Source organism: Sus scrofa, chromosome 4 (assembly GCF_000003025.6).
Source record: "Sus scrofa isolate TJ Tabasco breed Duroc chromosome 4, Sscrofa11.1, whole genome shotgun sequence".
NCBI lineage: Eukaryota > Metazoa > Chordata > Mammalia > Artiodactyla > Suidae > Sus > Sus scrofa.
The window spans coordinates 772,981-800,021 of record NC_010446.5 but is presented as its reverse complement, the minus strand read 5'-3'; the positions used below and the strand labels follow the sequence as shown (position 1 = coordinate 800,021).

General features: G+C 67.3%; 1 protein-coding gene across 1 annotated transcript; it reads right to left on the bottom strand.

Annotated features, from left to right (window-relative positions):
* EPPK1 (epiplakin 1) lies at positions 1,262–19,746 on the bottom strand. The gene is given in 3 exon segments (XM_021090394.1): positions 1,262–7,443; positions 7,446–15,046; positions 19,641–19,746. Coding segments are annotated over 2 exon segments (13,533 nt in total). The 5' UTR covers positions 14,994–15,046; positions 19,641–19,746; the 3' UTR covers positions 1,262–1,458.

Genomic DNA, 27,041 nt, shown 5'->3' with positions numbered 1-27,041 from the left:
CTCTAGGAGCCTTGGGTAACCCCCCCCACCTTCCCCAAAGTGGTCTCCCTCTCACACCTGCTGAGCCCTCCCCCACCCTCACTTCCTCTTTCTGGAGAGAAAAGAAGGGGACACATGTGCTGCCTTCTCTCCAACTTCAACCACAGCCCTGAAGTCCTGTTCCACTCCAATCAATGACTGAAGTTCTAAGCGCTTCTGAGCGTTTGAGAGTGACCTAACCTCAGCATATGCAGAGACCATTCTAGATACGGCTCTATGTCAGCCTAGGAATTCCATGCTTATTTTCCTTGTTTAATAACTTATACAGACAATAATGAAATCGAGTTTTGTGGACAAAACTTCAAAAAGCTGAAATCAAAGAACAGAACTTAGTGGACGTACAAACAATTCTTGGGAGATGGTAAATGCCACATACCCAAAATAAAGCAGGTGAGGTACCTGCAAGTGGTCTCACCAACCGGGAGAAGCTGCACCAAAAGAAAGAATGAGCCTGTGCCGATGCAGGGCACAGCCACAGAATGGAAAACCACAGCAGGGAAACCCCGACGTGAGAGCCAAAAGCCATTTGCCAGGGCCAGAAACCGATGGAAAAATCATCTAGTCAACAAGCAGGAACGTAATCGATACTTGAGAGGAATGCGTTTAACTGAAAAAGGAATATAAAATATTGATGCATACACTTCAGTGCGACAGGCCAAAGAACCAAAGCACAGAGGCCTACATTCCAGTGCGCGAGAATTTTCCAGAAATGGTCACTGATAAATCTGAAAAAAATTGACAACGCAAAAGGGATAACACCAAGTGTGACCCAGAAACGTTATGGAGAGGAGTCCTGCTGTGTAGCACAGAGAACTACACCAGTCACTTGTGACAGAATGTGACAGAAGCAAATACGAAAGAAGAATGATGAGGAAGTTCCTATCGGGGCTCAGCGGGCACGAACCTCATTCGCATCCATGAGGACGGGGATTCCATCCCTCGCCGTGCTCGAAGTGAAGGATCCGGCATTTCCACAAGCTGTGGGGTAGGCCGCACAGGGGCTTGGGTCCCAGGCTGCCATGGCTGTGGCTTGGGCCTGCAGCTGCAGCCAACGTAATCCAGTCAGGGAACTTCCACATAACATAGGCACGGCCCGAAAGAAAGAGACAAGGAAAAAAGATACTTCATCCATGTACGCCTGAGTCATTGACTCATAAGACGGAAATTAATGAAACATTCTAAATCAATTATACTTTGAAAAAAAAATTAAACAGAAACAAAATACTGTGCAAGTGAGCGACTTTATTATAATGCAAATGTAAGGTCATAAGGAAAAAAAATGCAGGGGGGGTAAAGAGCAAAGAACAGGAAAACTACTAAAGAGATAAAATGAAAAAAGCAATTAAGGATAAGAAAATGTTAACAAATTGTTCCAATTATATTCAGAGACAAGAACACAAAAACAGAAATAACATCCAATCACTTTCCAGACAGAGAAAGAAACAAAAGGCCTGTATCTGGGTCACGAGTAGCTCGCTGCAAAAGCTGCATGTAGGTGAGGTTCTCGTGCGTGTTGGGGTCGAAGAAGCCCTTGGTGTCGTCGCTGGGGTCCTCCAGCACGCGGCTCATCTCCTCGTCGAAGTAGCCGCGCTGGTAGGCCACGTCCACGGGCACGCGGTGGCTGCGCACGGGGTCGATGACGCCGCCCGTGGCGATCTGGGCCTCCAGCAGGCGGATGCCGTGCTCGCGGACGATGAGGTCCTTCTTCATGGCCTGGAAGAGGGAGATCTGCTCCCCGGTGTAGGGGTCCGTGTAGCCGGTGACGGCGCGCTCGGCCGACAGCAGCTTCTCCCGCAGCTCGCCGCCCACCACGCCCGCGGCCACCGCCTCCTCCACGGACAGCTTCTGGTTGCGCACGGGGTCGATGACGAAGCCGGTGGCCGCCTGCGCCTCCAGCAGCACCAGGGCCGTGCCGGGCCGCAGGACGCCCTTCCACATGGCCTGGTAGATGCTCATCTTCTCCTGGCGCCCGGGCTCGTCCTTGGCCGGCACCAGCACGCCCGCGATGCAGCTGGTGCCCTCCAGGTAGCGCTTCACCGCGTCCATCTCCGTCACCTCCTGCAGGGTCCTGGTGCCCTGGGCCAGGTCACGCAGGGTCTCGGGGCCCAGGATCCCGGACGTGTGCAGCTCGGACGCGGACACCTGGCGCCTCAGGCCCCGGAAGGACACCTTGCTCAGCCGCTCCTCCGTCTCCTCGATGACCTGGGTGAGGGTGGCGACCAGGGCGGGCAGGGCCAGGGCGCCGGCCGCGTGCTGGGCCAGGAGCTCGTCCCGGCGGGCCTGGCCCAGGTAGGAGGAGGAGAGGACGTCCCACACGGAGACCGGCTGCCCGCGGAACCGCCCGGCCCGCACCTCCATGGTGGCAGCCCGCAGGGTCTGCTCCTGCAGGGCCCTGGCGGCCTCGGCCTCGGCCTGGCCCTGGCCCTGGCCCTGGCCCTGGCCCGGAGAGGGGCCCGCGTCGCCGTGGCCGTGGCCCGCCGGCGGGCCCTGGGTCCCGCGGGCCTCCTCGGCCTCCTCGACGATGGTGGTCAGCCTGCGGGTCAGCGCGGGCAAGCCCAGCGCCCCCGAACCGAACTGGGCCAGCAGCTGCTCCCGCGTGGCGCCGCTCACGTAGCTGGACGCCAGCACGTCCCACACGGGCACCGCGGGCCCCCGCAGGCGGCCCACCCGGACCTCCATGGTGGCGGCACGCAGGGCCGCCCCAGGGTCGGGGACGCCGGGGAGCGGGGCCCCCGCCCCGGCCCCGGCCCCGGCCTCCGCCTCGGCCCCGGCCCGGGCCAGCAGCGAGGCGAGGGCGGCGCCCACCTCCTGCGCGGTCAGCGAGCCCGCCCGGTACCGGCCCAGCAGGTCCTGCCGCTGGCTCTCGGACACCTCCCGGTAGAAGAGGAGCTCCCAGACGGAGGCGCTCTGGCCCCGGAGGAGGCCCGAGCCCAGCGTCACGCGGGCGTCACGCAGGGCGGCGCGCAGCTCCTCGCCCAGCTGGTGCACGGCGGAGCCCGGGCCGGCCAGCTGCAGCATGAAGAGCCCCGTGTCCGGGTCGCGCACGCAGCGGCGCAGCAGCTGCATGTAGGTGAGGTTCTCGTGCGTGTTGGGGTCGAAGAAGCCCTTGGTGTCGTCGCTGGGGTCCTCCAGCACGCGGCTCATCTCCTCGTCGAAGTAGCCGCGCTGGTAGGCCACGTCCACGGGCACGCGGTGGCTGCGCACGGGGTCGATGACGCCGCCCGTGGCGATCTGGGCCTCCAGCAGGCGGATGCCGTGCTCGCGGACGATGAGGTCCTTCTTCATGGCCTGGAAGAGGGAGATCTGCTCCCCGGTGTAGGGGTCCGTGTAGCCGGTGACGGCGCGCTCGGCCGACAGCAGCTTCTCCCGCAGCTCGCCGCCCACCACGCCCGCGGCCACCGCCTCCTCCACGGACAGCTTCTGGTTGCGCACGGGGTCGATGACGAAGCCGGTGGCCGCCTGCGCCTCCAGCAGCACCAGGGCCGTGCCGGGCCGCAGGACGCCCTTCCACATGGCCTGGTAGATGCTCATCTTCTCCTGGCGCCCGGGCTCGTCCTTGGCCGGCACCAGCACGCCCGCGATGCAGCTGGTGCCCTCCAGGTAGCGCTTCACCGCGTCCATCTCCGTCACCTCCTGCAGGGTCCTGGTGCCCTGGGCCAGGTCACGCAGGGTCTCGGGGCCCAGGATCCCGGACGTGTGCAGCTCGGACGCGGACACCTGGCGCCTCAGGCCCCGGAAGGACACCTTGCTCAGCCGCTCCTCCGTCTCCTCGATGACCTGGGTGAGGGTGGCGACCAGGGCGGGCAGGGCCAGGGCGCCGGCCGCGTGCTGGGCCAGGAGCTCGTCCCGGCGGGCCTGGCCCAGGTAGGAGGAGGAGAGGACGTCCCACACGGAGACCGGCTGCCCGCGGAACCGCCCGGCCCGCACCTCCATGGTGGCAGCCCGCAGGGTCTGCTCCTGCAGGGCCCTGGCGGCCTCGGCCTCGGCCTGGCCCTGGCCCTGGCCCGGAGAGGGGCCCGCGTCGCCGTGGCCGTGGCCCGCCGGCGGGCCCTGGGTCCCGCGGGCCTCCTCGGCCTCCTCGACGATGGTGGTCAGCCTGCGGGTCAGCGCGGGCAAGCCCAGCGCCCCCGAACCGAACTGGGCCAGCAGCTGCTCCCGCGTGGCGCCGCTCACGTAGCTGGACGCCAGCACGTCCCACACGGGCACCGCGGGCCCCCGCAGGCGGCCCACCCGGACCTCCATGGTGGCGGCACGCAGGGCCGCCCCAGGGTCGGGGACGCCGGGGAGCGGGGCCCCCGCCCCGGCCCCGGCCCCGGCCTCCGCCTCGGCCCCGGCCCGGGCCAGCAGCGAGGCGAGGGCGGCGCCCACCTCCTGCGCGGTCAGCGAGCCCGCCCGGTACCGGCCCAGCAGGTCCTGCCGCTGGCTCTCGGACACCTCCCGGTAGAAGAGGAGCTCCCAGACGGAGGCGCTCTGGCCCCGGAGGAGGCCCGAGCCCAGCGTCACGCGGGCGTCACGCAGGGCGGCGCGCAGCTCCTCGCCCAGCTGGTGCACGGCGGAGCCCGGGCCGGCCAGCTGCAGCATGAAGAGCCCCGTGTCCGGGTCGCGCACGCAGCGGCGCAGCAGCTGCATGTAGGTGAGGTTCTCGTGCGTGTTGGGGTCGAAGAAGCCCTTGGTGTCGTCGCTGGGGTCCTCCAGCACGCGGCTCATCTCCTCGTCGAAGTAGCCGCGCTGGTAGGCCACGTCCACGGGCACGCGGTGGCTGCGCACGGGGTCGATGACGCCGCCCGTGGCGATCTGGGCCTCCAGCAGGCGGATGCCGTGCTCGCGGACGATGAGGTCCTTCTTCATGGCCTGGAAGAGGGAGATCTGCTCCCCGGTGTAGGGGTCCGTGTAGCCGGTGACGGCGCGCTCGGCCGACAGCAGCTTCTCCCGCAGCTCGCCGCCCACCACGCCCGCGGCCACCGCCTCCTCCACGGACAGCTTCTGGTTGCGCACGGGGTCGATGACGAAGCCGGTGGCCGCCTGCGCCTCCAGCAGCACCAGGGCCGTGCCGGGCCGCAGGACGCCCTTCCACATGGCCTGGTAGATGCTCATCTTCTCCTGGCGCCCGGGCTCGTCCTTGGCCGGCACCAGCACGCCCGCGATGCAGCTGGTGCCCTCCAGGTAGCGCTTCACCGCGTCCATCTCCGTCACCTCCTGCAGGGTCCTGGTGCCCTGGGCCAGGTCACGCAGGGTCTCGGGGCCCAGGATCCCGGACGTGTGCAGCTCGGACGCGGACACCTGGCGCCTCAGGCCCCGGAAGGACACCTTGCTCAGCCGCTCCTCCGTCTCCTCGATGACCTGGGTGAGGGTGGCGACCAGGGCGGGCAGGGCCAGGGCGCCGGCCGCGTGCTGGGCCAGGAGCTCGTCCCGGCGGGCCTGGCCCAGGTAGGAGGAGGAGAGGACGTCCCACACGGAGACCGGCTGCCCGCGGAACCGCCCGGCCCGCACCTCCATGGTGGCAGCCCGCAGGGTCTGCTCCTGCAGGGCCCTGGCGGCCTCGGCCTCGGCCTGGCCCTGGCCCTGGCCCGGAGAGGGGCCCGCGTCGCCGTGGCCGTGGCCCGCCGGCGGGCCCTGGGTCCCGCGGGCCTCCTCGGCCTCCTCGACGATGGTGGTCAGCCTGCGGGTCAGCGCGGGCAAGCCCAGCGCCCCCGAACCGAACTGGGCCAGCAGCTGCTCCCGCGTGGCGCCGCTCACGTAGCTGGACGCCAGCACGTCCCACACGGGCACCGCGGGCCCCCGCAGGCGGCCCACCCGGACCTCCATGGTGGCGGCACGCAGGGCCGCCCCAGGGTCGGGGACGCCGGGGAGCGGGGCCCCCGCCCCGGCCCCGGCCCCGGCCTCCGCCTCGGCCCCGGCCCGGGCCAGCAGCGAGGCGAGGGCGGCGCCCACCTCCTGCGCGGTCAGCGAGCCCGCCCGGTACCGGCCCAGCAGGTCCTGCCGCTGGCTCTCGGACACCTCCCGGTAGAAGAGGAGCTCCCAGACGGAGGCGCTCTGGCCCCGGAGGAGGCCCGAGCCCAGCGTCACGCGGGCGTCACGCAGGGCGGCGCGCAGCTCCTCGCCCAGCTGGTGCACGGCGGAGCCCGGGCCGGCCAGCTGCAGCATGAAGAGCCCCGTGTCCGGGTCGCGCACGCAGCGGCGCAGCAGCTGCATGTAGGTGAGGTTCTCGTGCGTGTTGGGGTCGAAGAAGCCCTTGGTGTCGTCGCTGGGGTCCTCCAGCACGCGGCTCATCTCCTCGTCGAAGTAGCCGCGCTGGTAGGCCACGTCCACGGGCACGCGGTGGCTGCGCACGGGGTCGATGACGCCGCCCGTGGCGATCTGGGCCTCCAGCAGGCGGATGCCGTGCTCGCGGACGATGAGGTCCTTCTTCATGGCCTGGAAGAGGGAGATCTGCTCCCCGGTGTAGGGGTCCGTGTAGCCGGTGACGGCGCGCTCGGCCGACAGCAGCTTCTCCCGCAGCTCGCCGCCCACCACGCCCGCGGCCACCGCCTCCTCCACGGACAGCTTCTGGTTGCGCACGGGGTCGATGACGAAGCCGGTGGCCGCCTGCGCCTCCAGCAGCACCAGGGCCGTGCCGGGCCGCAGGACGCCCTTCCACATGGCCTGGTAGATGCTCATCTTCTCCTGGCGCCCGGGCTCGTCCTTGGCCGGCACCAGCACGCCCGCGATGCAGCTGGTGCCCTCCAGGTAGCGCTTCACCGCGTCCATCTCCGTCACCTCCTGCAGGGTCCTGGTGCCCTGGGCCAGGTCACGCAGGGTCTCGGGGCCCAGGATCCCGGACGTGTGCAGCTCGGACGCGGACACCTGGCGCCTCAGGCCCCGGAAGGACACCTTGCTCAGCCGCTCCTCCGTCTCCTCGATGACCTGGGTGAGGGTGGCGACCAGGGCGGGCAGGGCCAGGGCGCCGGCCGCGTGCTGGGCCAGGAGCTCGTCCCGGCGGGCCTGGCCCAGGTAGGAGGAGGAGAGGACGTCCCACACGGAGACCGGCTGCCCGCGGAACCGCCCGGCCCACACCTCCATGGTGGCAGCCCGCAGGGTCTGCTCCTGCAGGGCCCTGGCGGCCTCGGCCTCGGCCTGGCCCTGGCCCGGAGAGGGGCCCGCGTCGCCGTGGCCGTGGCCCGCCGGCGGGCCCTGGGTCCCGCGGGCCTCCTCGGCCTCCTCGACGATGGTGGTCAGCCTGCGGGTCAGCGCGGGCAAGCCCAGCGCCCCCGAACCGAACTGGGCCAGCAGCTGCTCCCGCGTGGCGCCGCTCACGTAGCTGGACGCCAGCACGTCCCACACGGGCACCGCGGGCCCCCGCAGGCGGCCCACCCGGACCTCCATGGTGGCGGCACGCAGGGCCGCCCCAGGGTCGGGGACGCCGGGGAGCGGGGCCCCGCCCCGGCCCCGGCCCCGGCCTCCGCCTCGGCCCCGGCCCGGGCCAGCAGCGAGGCGAGGGCGGCGCCCACCTCCTGCGCGGTCAGCGAGCCCGCCCGGTACCGGCCCAGCAGGTCCTGCCGCTGGCTCTCGGACACCTCCCGGTAGAAGAGGAGCTCCCAGACGGAGGCGCTCTGGCCCCGGAGGAGGCCCGAGCCCAGCGTCACGCGGGCGTCACGCAGGGCGGCGCGCAGCTCCTCGCCCAGCTGGTGCACGGCGGAGCCCGGGCCGGCCAGCTGCAGCATGAAGAGCCCCGTGTCCGGGTCGCGCACGCAGCGGCGCAGCAGCTGCATGTAGGTGAGGTTCTCGTGCGTGTTGGGGTCGAAGAAGCCCTTGGTGTCGTCGCTGGGGTCCTCCAGCACGCGGCTCATCTCCTCGTCGAAGTAGCCGCGCTGGTAGGCCACGTCCACGGGCACGCGGTGGCTGCGCACGGGGTCGATGACGCCGCCCGTGGCGATCTGGGCCTCCAGCAGGCGGATGCCGTGCTCGCGGACGATGAGGTCCTTCTTCATGGCCTGGAAGAGGGAGATCTGCTCCCCGGTGTAGGGGTCCGTGTAGCCGGTGACGGCGCGCTCGGCCGACAGCAGCTTCTCCCGCAGCTCGCCGCCCACCACGCCCGCGGCCACCGCCTCCTCCACGGACAGCTTCTGGTTGCGCACGGGGTCGATGACGAAGCCGGTGGCCGCCTGCGCCTCCAGCAGCACCAGGGCCGTGCCGGGCCGCAGGACGCCCTTCCACATGGCCTGGTAGATGCTCATCTTCTCCTGGCGCCCGGGCTCGTCCTTGGCCGGCACCAGCACGCCCGCGATGCAGCTGGTGCCCTCCAGGTAGCGCCGGACCGGTTCTTGCTGTTGGACTTCGTCCACGGAGGCCCGCCCCCCTTCCAGGTCCGCCAGCATCTCCCTGCTGATGACGGCTGCGTGGAAGAGGTCTGCGGCTGTTACCTGTGTCCTGATCCCTCTGAACCACAGCTGCTGTTTCTTCTTCTCATTCTCTTCAATGATTTGTAGAATAACCTTTACGACCTTTTCTAATTCGTGTTTTGTATCTCTTTTGTATTTTGCTACTAACTCAAGCTTCTTCTCTTCGGTCACATATTCCGAGTTTAGCAAGTCCCAGACCGTTGGCCTCTGGCCCTTGAATCTTCCCACTGTGACCTCCACTTGCTCGGCAGCGAGGGCCCTTCTCGTTGCCTCGTCTATCACAGCATCGTCTTCTTGGTTACTGAGTAAGGGGAGCAGGGCCCAGCCTGTGCTCTCCTGCCTGTGGCTCCTCTCTTGCAGCTCCTGATAGGTCACTTTCTCACGCCTGCTGGGATCCACAAACCTCTTATTCATGCACTTCTGATCCGCAATGAGTGGGTAAGTGTCGGGGTGCAGATAGCCCCGTCTGTAGGCCACGTCCAGTGGAAGCCGGTGGTGGTGCTCTGAGTCCACAAGGCCCCCCGTGGCCACCTGCACCTCGAGCAGCCTCAGCGCCCAGTCCCGTTTCACTAGCTTTCTCTTCATGGCCTGGAACAGCGAGATGGTGTGTCCTGTTTCCGGGTCGGGGTAGCCTTTGGCGGCCGTCTCAGCGCTCAGGAGCCTTTCCTGCAGCTCTTCCCCCACGAGGCCGGCGGCCACAGCCTCGTCCACAGAGAACTTCTGCTGGCGGCAGGGGTCCAGCATGAACCCTGTGGCTGCCTGCGCTTCCAGGAGCTGAGCCGCCACCTCTGGCGGGAGCAGTCCTTTCCTGCTGGCGTCATAAATGCCCATCACCTCGTGGGCCGTGGGCGTGGTCACCCCTGCAATGCAGCCGCTGCCTTCCAGATAGGCCCGCACGTGCGGCAGGCTGCCGAGGCCTGGCCCCCCGCCCTCCGCCTCGGCCACCTGGTCCAGCGTCTCTTTATCGACGACTCCCGAGTTGAACAGCTCCGCAGCGGTCACCTCCCCACCGATGCCCGCCACCTTGATGACCTGGTTCTTCGCTTCTGTGTCTTGGACGGTCGTGGTGATGCTCTCCAGCAGGGCCTCCAGGCTCAGCTTCTGGGCTCTGTACTCCTGGACAAGCGCCCTCTTCCTCTCCTCCGTGAAGTACTGAGAGCACAGCAGGTCCCACAGAGAGACGGTCTGATCCGCGAAGCTCCCCACGGGCATCCTGGCGGTTCTGTTTCGCAGAGCCTGCCTCGTGGCTTCGTCGATGTACACATAGGTTTCTCCTTTCTTTACGACTTGGAGCAGGAAGAGCCCCGTGTCCGGGTCGCGCACGCAGCGCTCCAGCAGCTGCATGTAGGTGAGGTTCTCGTGCGTGTTGGGGTCGAAGAAGCCCTTGGTGTCGTCGCTGGGGTCCTCCAGCACGCGGCTCATCTCCTCGTCGAAGTAGCCGCGCTGGTAGGCCACGGCCACGGGCACGCGGTGGCTGCGCACGGGGTCGATGATGCCGCCCGTGGCGATCTGGGCCTCCAGCAGGCGGATGCCGTGCTCGCGGACGATGAGGTCCTTCTTCATGGCCTGGAAGAGGGAGATCTGCTCCCCGGTGTAGGGGTCCGTGTAGCCGGTGACGGCGCGCTCGGCCGACAGCAGCTTCTGGTAGGTTTCTCTGCCAAACATCCCCGCCTCAAACGCCTCCTGCACAGTCAGCTTCCGGTTCTCCACGGGGTCGATGAGGAAGCCGGTGGCCGCCTGCGCCTCCAGCAGCACCAGGGCCGTGCCGGGCCGCAGGATGTGCCTCCTCAGCGCCTCTGAGATGCTCATCTTCTCCTTCGTGCTCTGGACAAGGACCCCGGCGATGAAATTGCCTCCTTCCAAGAAGCGCCTCACCCCGTCCATGGCTGTCACCTCCCGCACCGACTTCTTCCCCTGATTCAGCTCATCCAGCGTCTTCTTGTCGATCAGCTGGGACCGGAACAGGTCGCTGGCGGACACCTGTTTCCGGAGCCCTCTGAAAGTGGCCTTCGAAGGCTGTGCCTCTGAGGCCTCAACCAGGGAGGTGACCTCACGGACCACCTGCCGCAGGGCTGTGGCCCTTCCAGACTGGCAGAGCACCGCCAGCTCCTGTCGCCTCTGGGCCCCGACGTACTCGGAGTGCAGCAGGTCCCACAGCGACACGCTGAGCCCTCTGAACCTCCCCGCGCCTACGGGCACCTTCATGGCCCTCAGGGCCACCGCCGTGTGCTCGTCCACCGCTAGGGCCACGTCCTGAGGGACTGGCAGCAGCCACAGGCCAGTGTCGGCGTCCAGGACACAGCGCTCCTTGAGCTGCTCGTATGTCACTCTGTCCCGTGCACTGGGGTCAAAGAAGAACTTCACGTCATCCTCTGTTGAGGTCAGCTTCGTGCTCGTCCGTTCATCCAGCAGGCCGAGCCTGCAGGCTGCCGCCTGGGGCAGGTGAACCCCGTGGTCAGGGTCCATGGCGCCCCCCGTGGCCAGCTGTGCCTGCAGGAGGGGGAAGCCCTCGCTCTGGGGCACCAGCCCCTTCTCCACAGCCTGCCACAGTGAGAGGGAGCCCCCCGAGTAGGGGTCCGTGTACCCAGCCACCACCCTCTCCACATGCCGGAGCCGCTCACTCAGGGCCCCGGCCACTAGGCCGGCCTTGACGGCACCTTCCACTGAGAGCCTCTGGCTGGTCAGAGGGTCGATGAGAGAGCCAGACGCCACCTGGGCCTCCAGCAGCCTCTGCCCCAGGCCCACAGGCAGGAGGCCATCCCTCACAGCCTGGGCAATGCTCGCCTTGGCGCCCGAGGGCAGCAGCACCCCGGCCACGCACCCCATGCCCCACAAGCAGGCCTGCACCCCAGGCTGCCTGGCGACCTCTGTGGGTGACCACACACCCTGGACCAGTGCTGCCAGGGTCTCCTGGGTGATGACGCCAGCATCCAGCAGCCAGACAGCAGGAACCTCACCCCGTGGGCCAGGCAGTGCGACGCGGGCCCGCGCCAGGAGCTCTGCCTCCCGCAGCCCCCTCTGCAGAGCTTCCAGCAGCTGCTGTGCCGTGGACTTCCCCACTCTGAAGTCCTCCAGGAAGGCCCTCCGCTGCTCCTCAGTGAAGTGGCAGGAGCCCAGAAGCTCCCAGACGGATGTGCCGTCCTCTCCCCGAGTGGCCTGCAGGGTCTCCTGGAGCTGCTCGTCTGTGGGGACTGCGGGAGCGCTTTCCGACAGCGGCAGGAGATGAAGGCCGGAGGCCTCGTCCCTCACACACTGCTCCAGAAGCTGGGCATAGCTGGTGTGCCCCCGGCCGTCCGGCGTGGGGAAGGGCTCGCAGCTGGACAAGGCCAACTCCATGTCCTGGTCGACACAGCCCCGCTGGATGGCCACGGGCATGGGGAGGTGGTGGTGGCCCGTGGGGTCAATGACCCCTCCTGTGGCCACCTGGGCGTCCAGGAGGCGGACAGCCTGCTCCACAGGGACAAGGCCCTTCCTCATGGCCTGGAACAGGGACACTCTCTTCCCAGAGAAGGGGTCTTGCAGGCCGGTGACCGCGTCCTCGGCCTGTCTCAGCCTGCCGCAGAGCTCCGGCCCTACCAGCTCTCTGCGCACGGCCTCGTCCACAGACACGGCCTCCAGGCTGCAGGCGTCAGTGATGGCGCCGGTGGCCGCCTGGGCCTCCAGCAGAGCCAGGGCCACACCCGGCCCCAGCAGCTTCTGCTTCATGGCCTGGTAGAGGCTGAGCCGCCGGTTGGAGGGCTGCAGCAGCACGCCGCCCACCGCGCCCGAGCCGCGCAGGTACCTGCGGACCTGGTCCATGCGGAGCAGGGCCTCGGGGCTGACGGCCCCTGCCAGCACCCGGGCCAGGAGCTCCTGGTCGATGATGCGGGCCTCCAGGAGCTGGTAGGCGGTGACCCGGCCCCGCAGCGCGGGCAGCGTGATGTCTGCCCACCTCTCCATCTCTCTCTCCAGCAGCTCCGAGATCTCCTCCAGCGAGACCTGGCGCAGCCGGTAGCGCTGCAAGAGCCGCCGCCGCGCCGTCTCGCTGAAGTATTCCGAGTTGAGGAGGTCCCACGCCGAGACCTTCTGTCCCCGGAACCGCCCAAACTTCACCAAGATCAGCAAACTCTGGAAGGCCTGCCGGGTGGCACCGTCCACCAGCTGGGGCCGCGAGCTTGTGAGCGGCAGCAGGAAGAGCCCCGTGTCTGGGTCGCGCACGCAGCGCTCCAGCAGCTGCATGTAGGTGAGGTTCTCGTGCGTGTTGGGGTCGAAGAAGCCCTTGGTGTCGTCGCTGGGGTCCTCCAGCACGCGGCTCAGCTCCTCGTCGAAGTAGCCGCGCTGGTAGGCCACGTCCACGGGCACGCGGTGGCTGTGCACGGGGTCGATGACGCCGCCCGTGGCGATCTGGGCCTCCAGCAGGCGGAGGCCGTGCTCGCGGACGATGAGGTCCTTCTTCATGGCCTGGAAGAGGGAGATCTGCTCCCCGGTGTAGGGGTCCGTGTAGCCGGTGACGGCGCGCTCGGCCGACAGCAGCTTCTCGAACATCTCAGGCCCGATGACACCAGCTCTCAGTGCCTCCTCCACCGAGTACCTCCTATTTTCTTTGGGGTCGATGATGAAGCCGGTGGCCGCCTGTGCCTCCAGCAGGATGAGGGCAGTGCCGGGTCTGAGAAGCCCCTTCCCACAGGCCTCGCGAATACCGAGGGGCTCCTGGGACCCAGGCGGCAGGACGCCGGCGATGCAGCCGGTGCCCTGCAGGTACCTCTGCACGGAGTCCAGGCTGCCCACGTCCTGGGCCGTGGCCTGTCCTCGTTCCAGCTGCTCGAACACGTCCTGGTCAATGATCTCGGCTGTCAGCAGCTCTCCTGGAGTCACCGGGACCCTCAGCCCAGGGAAGGTAGGCCTGGCAGAGGCTGCAGCCTGCTCGAGGGTGGCCCTCAGTGCAGCTGCCACCTCGTCCACTGAGAGAGCCCCGTCCTTGTGCTGCTGGGTTAGTGTTATCCTCTGCTCCACGGGGACCGCCTCAGAGAAGAGCAGCTCCCAGAGTGACACCGGCCGGCCCTGGAACTTGCCCACAGAGATGGTGGCTGTGGCAGCCCTCAGGGCCTGCCGGGTGCTGTGCTCGATGAACGGAGGCCCCCGTGGCTCCTCCCCAAGGCTCCCTGCTGAGACGGGCAGGAAGGCCAGCCCCGTCTCCGGGTCAGTGACACAGCGGGCTAGCAGCTGCCCATAGCTGAGGCTCTCCTGCGTGCCAGGGTCTGAAAAGCCAGCAGCCTGCGAGAGGTGCTGCTGAGTCTCTTCGTCCAAGCAGCCGAAGCGCAGGGCAGCCTCCAAGGGCAGCCGGAGCCTGCGGGTGGGACACACTAGCCCGCCTGTGGCCAGCTGGGCATCCAGGAGCCTCAGTGCCAGAGGCCTGTCCACCAGCTCCTTTTTCATGGCCTGGAACAGGGGGATGCGGGTGCCACTGAAAGGGTCAGGGTAGCCCATCACTGCCTGCTCTGCCGCCAGGAGCTGCCTGTGGAGCTCTGGGCCAACCAGGCCTGCCCGGACCGCCTCGTCGACGCAGAGCTGCCGGCCGGTGGCTGGGTCCACCAGCGTGCAGGTGGCAGCCTGAGCCTCCAGGAGTGGAAGCGTGGCGCCTGCGGGGAGCAGGTGCTCAGCGGCGGCCTGGAAGAAGCTCTTCTTGTGCCCCGCAGGCAGCAGGACGACCCCTGCCATGCCGCCTGTGCCCTGCAGGTAGCGCTGCACCTCGGCGCGAGCACTCACGTCCTGCACGGCCAGCCCGCCCTCCCGCAGGCCTCGGGCCGTCCCCGGGTCCAGGATCCCCACCTCCAGAAGCTCGGCCAAGCTCACCGCGCCACTCAGGGTGCGGAAAGTGGTCTTGAGAGGCAACAGGGCCAGGCCCGAGCCAGGGGCCCGCACGCACCTGCCCAGCAGCTCGCGGTATGGCAGCTCTTCCAGCGTGTTGGGGTCCAGGAAGCCCGGGGCACTCGAGCCGGGCCCGAGCTCCGTGAGCCCGCGCCACGTCTCCTGGTCCAGAAGGCCCTGTTGACAGGCTAGCTCGGGGGCCACACGCCCGCCCCGGGTGGGGTCCACCAGGCCCCCCGTGGCCAGCTGGGCCTCCAGCCAGCTCCACCCCAGCGCCCTGCCCACAACCTCCTTCCCGATGGCCTGGAAGAGGGCCAGTCTCTCACCCCCGTAAGGGTCGGGGTAACCCGTGACGGCACGCTCGGCAGCCAGCAGCTTCTCCTTCAGCTCCAGGCCCACCAGGCCCTGCTGCAGGGCCTCGGACACAAGGAGCGGCCGGCCCTGGGCGGGGTCCACCAGGCCCCCAGTGGCTGCCTGGGCTTCCAGCAGGGCCAGCCCAAGCCCAAAGGGCAGGAGACCCTGCTTCATGGCAGCGTAGAGGCTCTGGGCCTGGCCGGAGGCCTCCACGTACACCCCGGCAATGCCCCTGGCCTGGGCGGATGCAGGCGCCTGGGCCTGGGGCTCAGAGGGGGCGTCGGCTCCCAGCGTGGCCTTCACAGACTTGGGGACTGCGGCCAGCTCAGTGCCATTGGTGACCAGGACGTCAAGAGAAGAGGCGTGGCCATTCATGGTGCCTGGGCGGCTGCGCAAGACTCACTCAGCCAAGATCCACGGTTTGCTCCCTGTGGGGGATGGGAAGGCTCTGTTAGGGGCCCTGAGGCCGGGGGCAGGGCGGTCACCCCCGGACCCTGGACCCCACTGCCAGCGCGGCTGTAGCGTCCACAGTGGGTCCCTCCCCTTGCCCGGTGGGCCCCGAGAGGACCATGTGCGTGTACGGACCCCAGGGAGGCCTGTCTTCCTCGGGCCCCGTCTCAGCCGCATACCTTTTCTCCCTCCCCCGGTTCCTAGCGCAGGGGCTCGGCCCTGGGCCCCCAGGCTGTGGGTCCCTCCACTCACCCTTGGCCGCAGCACCCACATCTCCCCACTGCTGGTCCTTCTCTTGGCTCCCCAGAGTGCCCTCCCTGCCACCCCTCGGGTGGGCTCCATGTTCTCCTGGACACAGCACCAATCGCTCCCCAGCCTGGACTCACTGCTGCTCCGGCCTCTGCCCCCCCTCCTGGCTCCCCACGGACTCCCAGGGTCTCCCACCTGAGCTTGGCCCTGTGCCCTCTGGGCCATGGCCTCTATGCCAGCCTGGCCTGGCAGAGACCAAAGACTCCGTGCCCAGGTGCTGGTCCTGCCAGGAGCTGTGGGAAGGGCCAGACTTGGGTCTCCAAGCCCTGCCGGTCCCTGGCCAGCTGGCTCAAAGCCCCAGGGCCCCTCATGGCTGTCCCCTCTCGGCAGACGGCGGTGCGTCCCGAGTCTCTGAGGAGGCGACAGGTGCCCACCCTCGCACCCTTAACACAACTGCACACCAACCCCTCCACCTCCGGCCTGTCTCCATCTAGGCTGGGGACGTGTCTCCTCAAAGGAAGTGTCCAAGCCCTAACCTGCAGTCCCCAAGACCGTGGGCTTTTCTGGAACCTGGATCTTAGCGGATACAGTGAGGCTGAGCAGAGCGCACGCTAGAGTTGGGAGCCGTGTCCGTAAAGGAAGTGCCCGGCCCGCGGAGGCGGACCCAGCATGGCCACCAAAGGCCAGAAGCACAGACTTCAGGGCCTGGCCTCCCTCCGTGGCTCCTTCCCATCGCAGGGCCAGGCCACGCCCTGTTTCCGCAGAACCACACCCACAGCCTGGTCGGGGCCACACCTGGGGCCCGGCCGGCACTGCAGTCTGTTCCGAGCCCGGCCACACCTGTCCTCACCCCCAACCAGCCCCCGCACCCCACAGGCGTCTCAGGACAAGGCTCGGGCGCCACACGCCCCCTCCCCCGCCCTGGCCTCGGCCGAGAGGACCTCAGACTCCTGGTGCATTGCGAATTTGACCTCCCACCTCTGGGCCATGGGAGGTGGGGGCCCTTCCCCGTGGCACCAGCTTTCGCTCGCCAGCCCCGTTCCCTAGGTCATCTGAGAGAACCAAAAGCCCAGCAGTCTCACACGGACGCTCAAATCCCGTGGCGCCCCATCCACCCTGCGGAGCCTGCCCCTGACGGCTCTCCAGAGGGGCCCCGGGAGAGGCACTCCTTTGCACGGGCCCATCTCATGCCTGTGGCCATGGCCTGCACAGCAGCCCTTGGCCTCGCGTGGGCACCTGCTGTGCTGCTCCCGTCCTCCTGCTTCTAGAGCAGGGGGTCAGCAAGTGCATATGGGGACAGGGGACAGCAGCCGGGCAGAGTCGGAAGCGAGTTCCCTGAGGTCAGCTCAAAACCAGGGCTGAGGGCGCACAGGGCTGGTGGGGTGGACACTTCAAGATGCTGCCAGATCCCATCTGGGACGCAGGACACAGCCCCACCTCAGGGCAGGTGCTCAGCAGGCAGCCCCCACTGCCGCCCTCCAGGAAGCGCCTCGCCCACGGTCCCCCTCCTGGGTTGCTCAGCTCGACCTGGGGTGCTCACAGCCCACGGGCTGCCCGCTGAGCCCCTGGGGCACACTCTGCGCCCTCCTTCCCTGCCCGATGCCGGGCAGAGCCTCCTGGCGGTGCCTGCAGCTGAAAGGCTGCTCAGAGTTGGTTCTAGGACCTGGCACACACAGAGGCGGGGCTCTGGAGAGGCTCCAGAGGCTCTGCAGTGCTTCGCTTCCCCAAGGTGAGCAGGCCGTGCAGGGTGGGCGGGTGCTCTGAGCACAATGCCAGGCCTGTGAGAAGATGGGACGGTCAAGACACCGGGTGGGGGAGGTGCGCTGCCAAAAGCCAGGCTTTGGAAGAGATCACAGAAGGCTCTAATGACCGGTTGGCCACCTGGAGCCTCGCGGCAGCCAGTGCAGAGGCCCTGGTCCCTGCAGGGCAGGGTGGCCCTGGTGGCTGCACCGCGAAAGGGTGGCTAGAGCCTCCGCAGAGGCCCCAGCCCACAGGTGGGGGTGCGCTGCTCCAGAACTGCAGGTGACCACGGGCTCCTCGTCCCCCAGCTACGGGGTCAGAGGGTTTGGATGTGTTGGTCCCCAGTGGGGCCGGCTTCTGCCAGGAGACACAGCTAGTCCCACTGAGCTGACGGCCACCACTGCTACCAGGGCCTTCTGGCTCCTGGTGTCCAGGACCAAGAGGCCAGAAGAGGGGGTCCTGCCCAGCAGGGGAGCTGACCTGACAAGCAGGAGGGGGCTGCGCCCTGGACACGTGCAGCGCCCTGGCCCGAGCAGAGCCTCCGCGATGCAGGTCTGCTCCCACTGGGGTGAGCAGACTGTGAGGTGGGGGGGCGAGGAGTGGAGGAGGGGACCCCAGATGGCAGGGGCTGGGGTCCATCCTCTCACCGTCCCCTCCTGCTTTTCCCCAGGAAGAGAAGCTCAGGGGCCTGGGAGAGGGGTCTCAGAACACAGCATGGGGGACTCAGGGCTGCCCTGACCTCCTCCCAGGGGCAGGTGGATGGCATGGCGGGCTGGCTTGTCCCTGCCCCACCTGCTTCCTCCCCTCCAGTGCACAGGGCCCTCCCGAGGCCGCTCCCTAAGGCTGCGCCAGGCTCTCAGCTTCCAGGCGCGGACCTGGACACATGTCCGCTGCCCGCCTGCACAGTGACCTGCATGCTTCCTTGTAAAGCATTTTGCTCCAAGACGGCCTTCAGAGGGTTTGTAAGACAGAGGGAGCCTGGACCCAGTCACCAGGAGCCCCAGGTGACAGGCCCGCCAGGGTAACTGAACAGTGAGCCTGTCACCTGACCTCTGGCAGTGGACCAGGGAGGGAGGCGTTTCACTCCCGGGAAAGGAAGGAGAGCTTCTGTGCCACGGGGCGCAGGAGCAGCCGGGTAGGCAAAGCTGTGGGTGGCCCTTGGCTGGACGTGAGCAGCCAGCCCAGAGCCCAGACAGGCTGTGCTGGGGCGCTGGGGGGGCAAGGCGGGTAGCGCACCTGGATGGGAAAACCAGCGGGGCCAATAGAGGCCGTGTGAACAGGAGGCCCCAGCTCCCTGTAGCCCATGAGAAAAGGGGCTGGGAGAGGCCCTGTGCCTGCAGGACAGGAGGCGGGTCCTGGGAGTGGATGCCTTGAGTCGGAGTGGGGACCCCAGGGAACACAGCAGCCCTGAGTCCCCCATGCTGTGTTCCCAGGGAAGCAGCTGGGCTGGTGCCTGGAGCTCAGGAGACAGACTGGGGCTCCCGAGGGCTGTGCATCCAGGGCCTGGAGAGGGCAGGCAAGGTGGCTTCAAGGGCAGGAGGCCCGGCAGCCCAACCTCACAGAAGCCAGAAGAGAGAGAATCCCTGAGAGGAGGCCACCAGCAGAACAGGGCATGGGCTGTGGCCAAGGGGCTATGGCCTCTCAGCTGCGGGGGAGAGGCCGCAGGGACTTCCCAGGACCTAAAATGGAAAAGAGGAGCCCCTCCTGCCACCCCAGTGACAAGGGTGGGAGGGCAACTCCCCTGGGAGGGGCACCATCTGTCAGTTCCCTGAGGGGCGGCCCCTACTCCAGCCTGGGCCAGGGGTGGGCAGGGGTTGTCTGGCTGCCCCCTTGAGCCAGATCAGAACAGAACCAGATGGCCAGGCGGCCTCAGGCCCATGCAGGGAATGAGTGACCTTGGCCTTTGGCGTACGTTGGCAGCATCAGAGAGACCCCGCCCAGCTGCACTGGGTGCTGCCAGGCAGAGACCAATGGCCAGACAGAAGCTTGGCCGGAGGAGCCGATAGAGGAGGTGGAGCCCAGGAGGGTGCACTGATCCGAGGGAGCCTGTCCCACCTCTGCCCCCCAAGGCCTAGAGATGGCACCACATAGGAGTCCCTGGGCCCCCACCCTCACCCCGCCACAGCTGGCGGCTCCGGGCAATGAGGAAGCGCGGCCAGGAGACCCCAACCCTCTCAACTCGTCTGCCTCATTGCCTGGGCCGCAGGTGCTCTGGCGCTCCAGCAGCCCACGCGCCCCCGCCCCCCGCCCCCGGCAGCGGGCAGGGCAGGAACGAACCAGACCTGCACGACCCCACCCAGGGCAGCGCACCAGTCCTTCCCGGAAACTGCCGGGCAAAAGACCCCGGCGCCGCTGCGGGGCCTCATCTCCCGCGCCGGGACCTCGGGCTTTCCACCCGCCCCCACCCTCGGGGGCGACCGCCAGGACCCCCGCCCACGAGGGCTGGGAGGGCGGGGAGCCGGGCTTGGACTGCCTGGGCTGGGAAAGCAAAAGTCCGGGCCGCCGCCCGCGCGTGGCGCCCCCCGCCCCCGCCCCCAGGCCCCGGGCCGAGCGCGCCCGCAGGTGTTTCCCTCGGTGTCCCACCTGCCCGCACGGTGGCCCCAGCGCTGCGGCGGCGGTCCCGGGTCGCTCCTCCGCCTGCGCCCGGCGCCTCCCGGTTTAAACCCTCCGGCCCCGCCCCTCGGCGGCCCCGCCCTGGTCTGGGGCGGCGGGGGCACGTGGGGCTGCGAACCGGTGGGGCAGGCGGGTCCCTGGAATCCCGCTCCGGGCCGGCCCGCGCCCCACGCGCGCCCCCCCCCCGGCTGTGCGCGCCCCCAGGCGAGGAGGGGGCGGCTGCTGAGGAGCAGGGTCCCCTGCCCCTTTCGACCCCTCCCCGGGAGTCACCGCGAAGGCACGCGGGCGGGCGGCCGCGGGGAGCTGGGTGCGCCCTGCGCCCGCCCAGCCGTTGGGCTTTGGAATGGAGTTTGCAAGGGAAATGCGGACCTGCCCGCGGGCGCCAGTGGTTTCACTTTCCAAAACGAGGCTTTATTGACCCGGACCCCGCTCGGCTCTGCTCCCTGCCCTGGGGCCGGCTTCCTGCGCGGCTGCTTAGTCCTGGGTCAGGGTGTCCTCCCAGGCTCCTCTCCGTGACTGCTGCCCCTTCTCCGCCTCGACCTAGAGGAGACGTGTCTTGTCCCCAGCAGGTATCCAGTCGGTCCTAAAAGGATGAGCAAGGCCTTGCCCCCTGGGCTCGGCCCCTCCGCCCGGCTCAGAGGAGGTCTTCCGGTCGCCCAGGAGCGCCCAGCCCCCGCCTTCCCCAGCGGGGACTCCTAGAGGTGTGGAGGCGGGCAGGCATCAGGGGCCCGCAAGCTGGGGGCCACAGCCCAGGACAGAACCCCTCACGGATCTTCTGGCTACGCCTCCTCTTTGCTGACGGGAGATCCCAGACGGATGGGGCTGGGCAGCTTCCCCTTGCCCTCGGGGTTAGGGCCCAGGGTCTGTCCCCTTTCCCCAGCCCCACTCTGAGGCGTTAGTCTCTCCCCTCCCCCAGTCCGCACCTGTGCCTGGGTTCTTCCTGACCAGATGCTCATCCAGGGCCACCCAGCCACCTCCAACATGACTGTGAGGACACCTAGAGACACCTCCGCGGGCACAGGGTGAAGGGTGCTGGGCTCAACTGCCAGGGCTCTGCCCTCAGTCCCGCCCCTCAGGCTCTGGCTCACACCTGCTCAAGGAGGCTTTCCAGACCCTGGGCCCAGCTTCAGCCACCCGTGTCCGTGTCTGCATCCCTGGCCCTGCTCGCCAGACACCGGGACGCTGTCCAAGACGTCCAGCTGGGACGTGTGCCTGTGCTGACCGTGGCTTGTGGCGAGAGTGAACCCTGGGAGCCGTTACAGGCTGCACTGCTGCCAGGCTGCGAGACGGGCCGGTTCCCTGCTTTGGGAACGAGGCGCGAGACTGGCCAGGCCAGGGCCTCTCTCTGTGCCTGCCTGCCCCTCACCTGCAGGTGGATGTGGGTGGTCCTTGTCCCAGAGGTGGGGACCTTCACTGGGGACCCTCCCTTGTAGGGCTGGCTCCCTCCACGGCAAAGGCGCTAACAGGGTCCAGTGTCCCCACGCCTCCCAGGGAACCCCTGTCACCAGAGGAGCCTCATAACCTCCCTGCCTCCAAGAGGCCCCGCTGCCTCAGTCCCCCGCGTCCCTGCCACACCCCGAAGTCTTAGTCCTGTGCCTGATGCTGGTCCCCCCTCGGCCCGTCGGGTCCCCCAGCACCGGCCCGGGCTTCCAGCCTCCGGCGCCGTGAGTGAGTCAGTACGTTTCTGTTGTTTCAGCCGCCTGGCCTGCGGTGCTTGGTCACAGCAGCCTATGCAAACGTGACAGTCCCACGTCTGAGAACTCAGCCTGGTAGAGCAGACGAAGGAGGAGACCTCGAAGCTGCTGCTTGCGAACCAAGCGTCCCCCTTTCACAGGGGGAGGGGGGAACCAGGAGGGGAGGGGGCAGAACCAGGGAGGCTGCTGACTCCCAGGTTGCTTTAAACTGGGAGAGAAGCCCAGTTTCTACTTAAGAACTAATTGCGTCGTGTGTTGCTCCGCATACGAAAACGCGTGCTCTTTCCAGGAACCGCGTGAATGGAAATCGGGGCAGGATGGCCGATCTCCATGGGCGCAGCTGCGTGAGAGAGGCGGGGCGAGGTGTGCCCGGAGTCTCTGGTCCTCTCTGCGCCCACACCACACCGTCTGGAGGCCGGTGCTGGCCCCAGAGGTGCTGTCCTCGGCCGGCCGGGTCCACCTGGGGGCTGGCAGCCAGGGCCTGCGTGTGCCTCTGGCCCTGCAGGACTGGGAGAGCAGGGCGGCCTCGTCGAGGGGGTTGAGGCTGCTCGGGGGATGAGAGCCAAGTCTGGAAGTGGCTGCAGAAATCCCCACAGTCACCCTGCCTGCCCAGCGTCCCTTCTCCTGGAACCCGCTTTATCTGCCAAGAGCTCAGAGCTCATCCCGATGGGTGCTCCCACCTGCAGCCAGGGCCCCGGCCCTGGAGCCCCACACCGCCCAGCTTCCCTGTGGTTGCCCTCTGCCCACGCCCCCTGCGGCCTCCCCTGGCCTCTACCCTCCCACCGGGCCCACAGCGCCCCCGGCTCTGCACCTGCAGCCTCAACTCCACCTGCAGGCGCTGGAGTAGCTGTGGGCATGAGGGCTGGGCCAAGGGCGCCCCCACCCCCCACCCAGCGCTCCCCGGGGGAGGGTCGGCAGTCCATCACTGTGCCTTCCGCTCAGGCTAAGCCAGGGGAGCACTGGGGTCCTGAGGTGCTCCCACCCGGCCGCGCCCACACACCCTGTACCTCCCGCTCCTGCAGCAGGGCAGCAGCCACCGTGACATTGGGAGCCGGGGTCCCTGTGAGGCCTGCTGCTCCTCCATGCCACCCAGCCAGACTTGAGTAGTGTCCAGGGGCCCTAGGGGCCTGGCGGGCGGGGCCCACCTTTACGGCCTCGGGAACCACTGTCCTCACCACCTCTGCCACTTGCATCCCCTCGGTCAACCTTCAGAGCCCTGGGCCCCCACCAGGTCCAGGAGATCCCTGGAGGGAGCTGGCCCCTGGAATATGCCAGCAGGGAGGGGCCCCTTGGTCCGGCCCTGGCGCGGCTCCTCCCTGCCCTGAGGCAGCCCGGCTCTGAGGCCCAGTTTCCCAGGGCAGACGCCCCGCAGAATGCACAGGGCAGCTGCAGGGGTAGGCGGTGCAGCTCTGCTGTGGCAGGGCCGGGGACCCGGAACCATGGTGGAACCCCACAGCTCACCAGGCCCCTCTTGCAGCCCCACCTAAGCGGTGCTGGGATCACAGGATCACGCTGGAGGACTCGCCGACTGGGGGTCACCTTGGGAGCCAGGAGCCCCTGGAGCCGCAGCCACCTCTGCCCACGTGTGCCTGTGTCTGTCTTCCCTCTCAGCACAGCTTGGCCAGCCTCAGCCCACGGCGCAGCAGGTCTAGCCGCCGGCCCCACCACTCCCCCCTTGGCCTTGCCTTCTGTTTCCTGGGAAAGGGCTGCCCAGCCCCAGCCATGAAGGTTAGGGAGAGGCTGCGGGAGGGGCTGTAAGGCCGGAGCTTCCGGGAGAGGGGCAGGGGCTCTCACCACCCACCCAGCCCTGCCCAGCCTACCCGCACTGCTGTGGGGCTGGGAGGGACCAAGGGAGCTGGGCATCAAGCCTGCGCTAGAGTGAGCTGGGCTTGGGGGTGGAGGAAGTAGGGGACATACTTTGGGGAGCCCCTCTGGCTGCGTCAGTAAGCTGGGGGCTGCAGAGCCACCCCTGGGTTTTGTCACCTCCTTCTCTGCAACCACAAAGACCCCTCCTCGGCAGGACCCTGGGACTCCCGGGCTGCCGCCTCCTCCTCCTGCCACCCGACCCTAGGGCCTGAACCCCACCCAGCCAGACTTCCCCACACCCCACCCTGGTTGGCTCTTGCTTCCAGGAACCACATACCTTGTCCTCCCCGCACCCCACCTGCAGCCTGGAAGCCCTTCTCGAAGGCCTGCTGGGCTGGGGGCTCCCAGCAGAGGGCGCTCCGGGGCCTGCTGGCGCCCCGTTTCCTAATGGGAGGGGGTCAGGTGGGCACTAGTGGGGGCCCGTTTCTTCACTCCTCCATTTTTCTGTACCCCAACAAGAGGCCTTGTTTCCTACAGACAAGCCAGGACTGCCCCACGTCCTCACCATGCTGGGCCCTGCCCTGCCTGGGGAGAGGTGCCCTTGGTACGGTTTGCGAGGGGGTCGATCCCAGCCTCGGGGAGAGGCTAGGGGCCTGGCCTGGCCCTCCGCTGCCCACAGTCTGTGCCCTGGGCCCCCAACCCCAGTCTGTGACCACTCAGCTCTGCACCTGCCGGGGCTTGTCTTTCTCATGGGGTTCGTGTTGCTGTTGCCCTGGGAACTTTCCATCAGAAAACATTGGGTGGGGTGGGCAGACAGGCTGGGGCAGGCCAGGGGACGCCTGTGAATGGAGCCAGGTGTCTCCCGGAGGGGGGGAAGGGGCTCTCCCACCCTGCCCTTCCTGCTCCCTCCTCAGCTCCCACCCCCAGGCCTGAAGGGGTAGTGCCCCCCCCAGGTCTGCCCTGCCCTCCGGCCCTACAGCTGTCCAAGTGCCCACCCCGGGGTCAGGGGGGGGTCCCCAACTGGCCTACCTGTGGGCTTCGGCCCCTCCTCCTCACTCTGCCCCGGGCTTCCCACGAGGTGGGAGGAGGGGCCAGGCGCCCGGCTCCCGACTCCTGGTCCAAGCAGCGTCTCTCCGTGGAGACAGGGCCTGTCAGCCTTGTGGTCGAGCCTTCACAGGGCTGGCCGAGTGCCCGAGACTGAGAAGAAGAGACCAGGGGACCCGGAGGACCTGGAGCAGATGTGGGGACACGGCCAGCCCTTCCCCTGGGGCCCCTGGGCCGGGGTCCTGTCTGAGCCAAGCCCCTCCAGGCCAGGCGGCGGCTCCGCCGGCAGCTCCCTTCCCACCCTGAGGCCTGTCACTCGGCCAGTGAGCGACGTGGACGGTCGGTGGGGTGCCCGAGGCCCTGACCCCAGCTCCCACGCTGCCACACCGTGGAGGCTGGTGTTGGGGCCACAGCCCCCAGGTCTTCTCTGCACCTCCACAGGGTCTTGCGCCCGCACTTTGCACACCCTGGGCCCTGTCCCACCCCAACCCAGGCTAAGGATGGGCCGAGCCCTGCCTGCACCAGCCCTCAGCCCTGGGGGATACCCAGGAGCGGCAGGGGATGTGCGGGCACCCCCACACTGCACTCTCCATGGCAGGGGCTGAGCCAGACCAGGGCCCCCAGCAGAGAACGTGGTCAGAGCCAGGTCTCCATGAGCAGCCCAAGCTGGTCCCCCACGCCCCACGATGGGGACTCTTGGCCCTTGTGGGGGCTCCACAGTGGGGGCTGGTCTAGCCCGTGAACACCATGCAGCAGGGCTGGTACCCACAATGGGCCCAAGTAGGGCTGCAGTGGCCGGCAGAGGGCCTGGCTGGAGCCGGCGCGGACAGGCCAGTTCGGCGGGGTCACTCCCCGTGCGGTTGTGGCTGGAGCAGCACCAAGGTTTGGGGTGGGATGAGGAAGCTAAGGTGGCCCAGGAGGGGCCGGGGGAGGATCCTTTGCTTCGCCCAGGCTGGGGCTGAGGGCTGGGGGATACAGGCCTTTCTCACTGGCCGCTCTGAGCCCCAAGGATGGGGCTGGCCCGGGGACCGGGGTGGGAGAGCTGATGCAGGCAGAGAGGCCTGTTTGCCACCTTCCAGATTGGCAGGGAGCGTACATGGAAATAAGAGGAGGCTGTTTTTGGCATGATGCAAAGATTCCCGGGGGAGAAGATGGGGCAAGAGTCCTGTTGCTGGGTTTCCAGCGTAAATGTCTGTGACAGACCAGCCTAGGGCACTGGGAGCCTGAGAACCAGGGACCCACACCCCATCTCAGTGGGCGGCCCACCCCGGCGCTGGACAGGTGCCACATGGCGGGGTGGGGCAGGGCCCTGCAGCCGAGGGAGGGGCTTCTGTCCATCACCAGAAACCCACTCACGCTAGCTGTAAAAAAGGAGATAGGAGTCCCCACTGTGGCACAACAGGATTGGGTTGGCAGCATCTCTGCAGCACTGGGACACAGGTTCGATCCTCGGCCCGGCGCAGTGGGTTAAGGACCTGGCGTGGCTGCAACTGTGGCTTAGGTCAGAGATGGCCTGGCCCAGGAACTCCATATGCCGTGGGGTGGCCAACAAAGAAAAAGAAAAAGGGGGGGAAAGAAAAAGGGAGAGATGGAGTTCCCGTCGTGGCTCAGTGGTTAACGAATCTGACTAGGAACTATGAGGTTGCGGGTTTGATCCCTGACCTCACTCAATGGGTTAAGGATCCAGCATTGCTGTGAGCTATGGTATAGGTTGCTGTGGCTGTGGTGTAGGCCAGAGGCTGCAGCTCCAATTCGACCCCTAGCCTGGGAACCTCCATATGACGCGGGTGGGGCCCTAGAAAAGGCAAAAAGACAAAAAGAAAAAAAAAAAGAAAAAGGGAGAGAGAGAAGAGGGAGAGGCTGCAAGGAAGTTGAGGGAGACCCGACTGAGGCAGGTCCCGGCAGCTCCAGCCAGAAAACCTCTTGCTTCTCCCCCAGGAGACCCAGGGAAGGTCTGGCCGGCCCTCGGCTCTCGGCCCTCGTGGGCGCTGAGCAAGCTGCGCCCAGGCACCTGCGGTCCTGGTGCCCGCCCCGCTCTGCCCTCTGGCGCTTGTGAAGCGCTGGCTGACAAAAGCCGCAGGCCTTGTGCTCGGTGCCTGCCAAGGACAGCAGTGTCACCGGGCTCTGGGCTGCTGGCCCCGGCCATCCAGTGACCACGCTTCCACCCCCTGCAGTGCCGGGAGAGAACAAGGTGGGTGGCGCGAACAGAGTCTCTGGGAAGGGGCACACCTTACACCCCCGGGGCAGGGGCAGTGGTGACCCTGTCATCCCAGAGCCGTGCCCCAATGGGGACCACCCCCCAACTGCTGTCATGTGGAAAAATGCCCTTCCTGCGGACAGCATCTCAACGCTTCCAGAATCTTTGTCTGGCTTTCTCGAGCACCCTCGGCCTTGGCCCAGCCTCACACCACTTACCTATCAGCTCACGCGGGTGAGAAGCCAGGGCAGCAGGCCTAGAGGAAGGGCTGCATCTAGGGGCTCAGAGTCACGCTGCTTGGCCTTGTCTGCAGTTTGGCCACAGCCTCAGGTCGTATGTGGCGCAGGAGGCAGCTTAGGCTCACATCGTCAGGGCAGGAGAAAAAGAAACCCACTCCCCTCTCTCTTGCGGAAATTATGGAAAATAACACTGGCTCTCACTGATGCTCACTGGGTCACGTGGTGCTGTGGGGTGAACTGTGACCCCAGAAGGGAAGTGTTGGAATCCTACCCCAGTACCTGGGAACCTGACCTTATTTGGAAGTGGGTTTTGGGTGATGTGATTAAGCTGAGATGAGGTCACGAGGTGGGCTGTGATCCAGCGAGACGGGAGTCCTCCTAGAGCCACGAG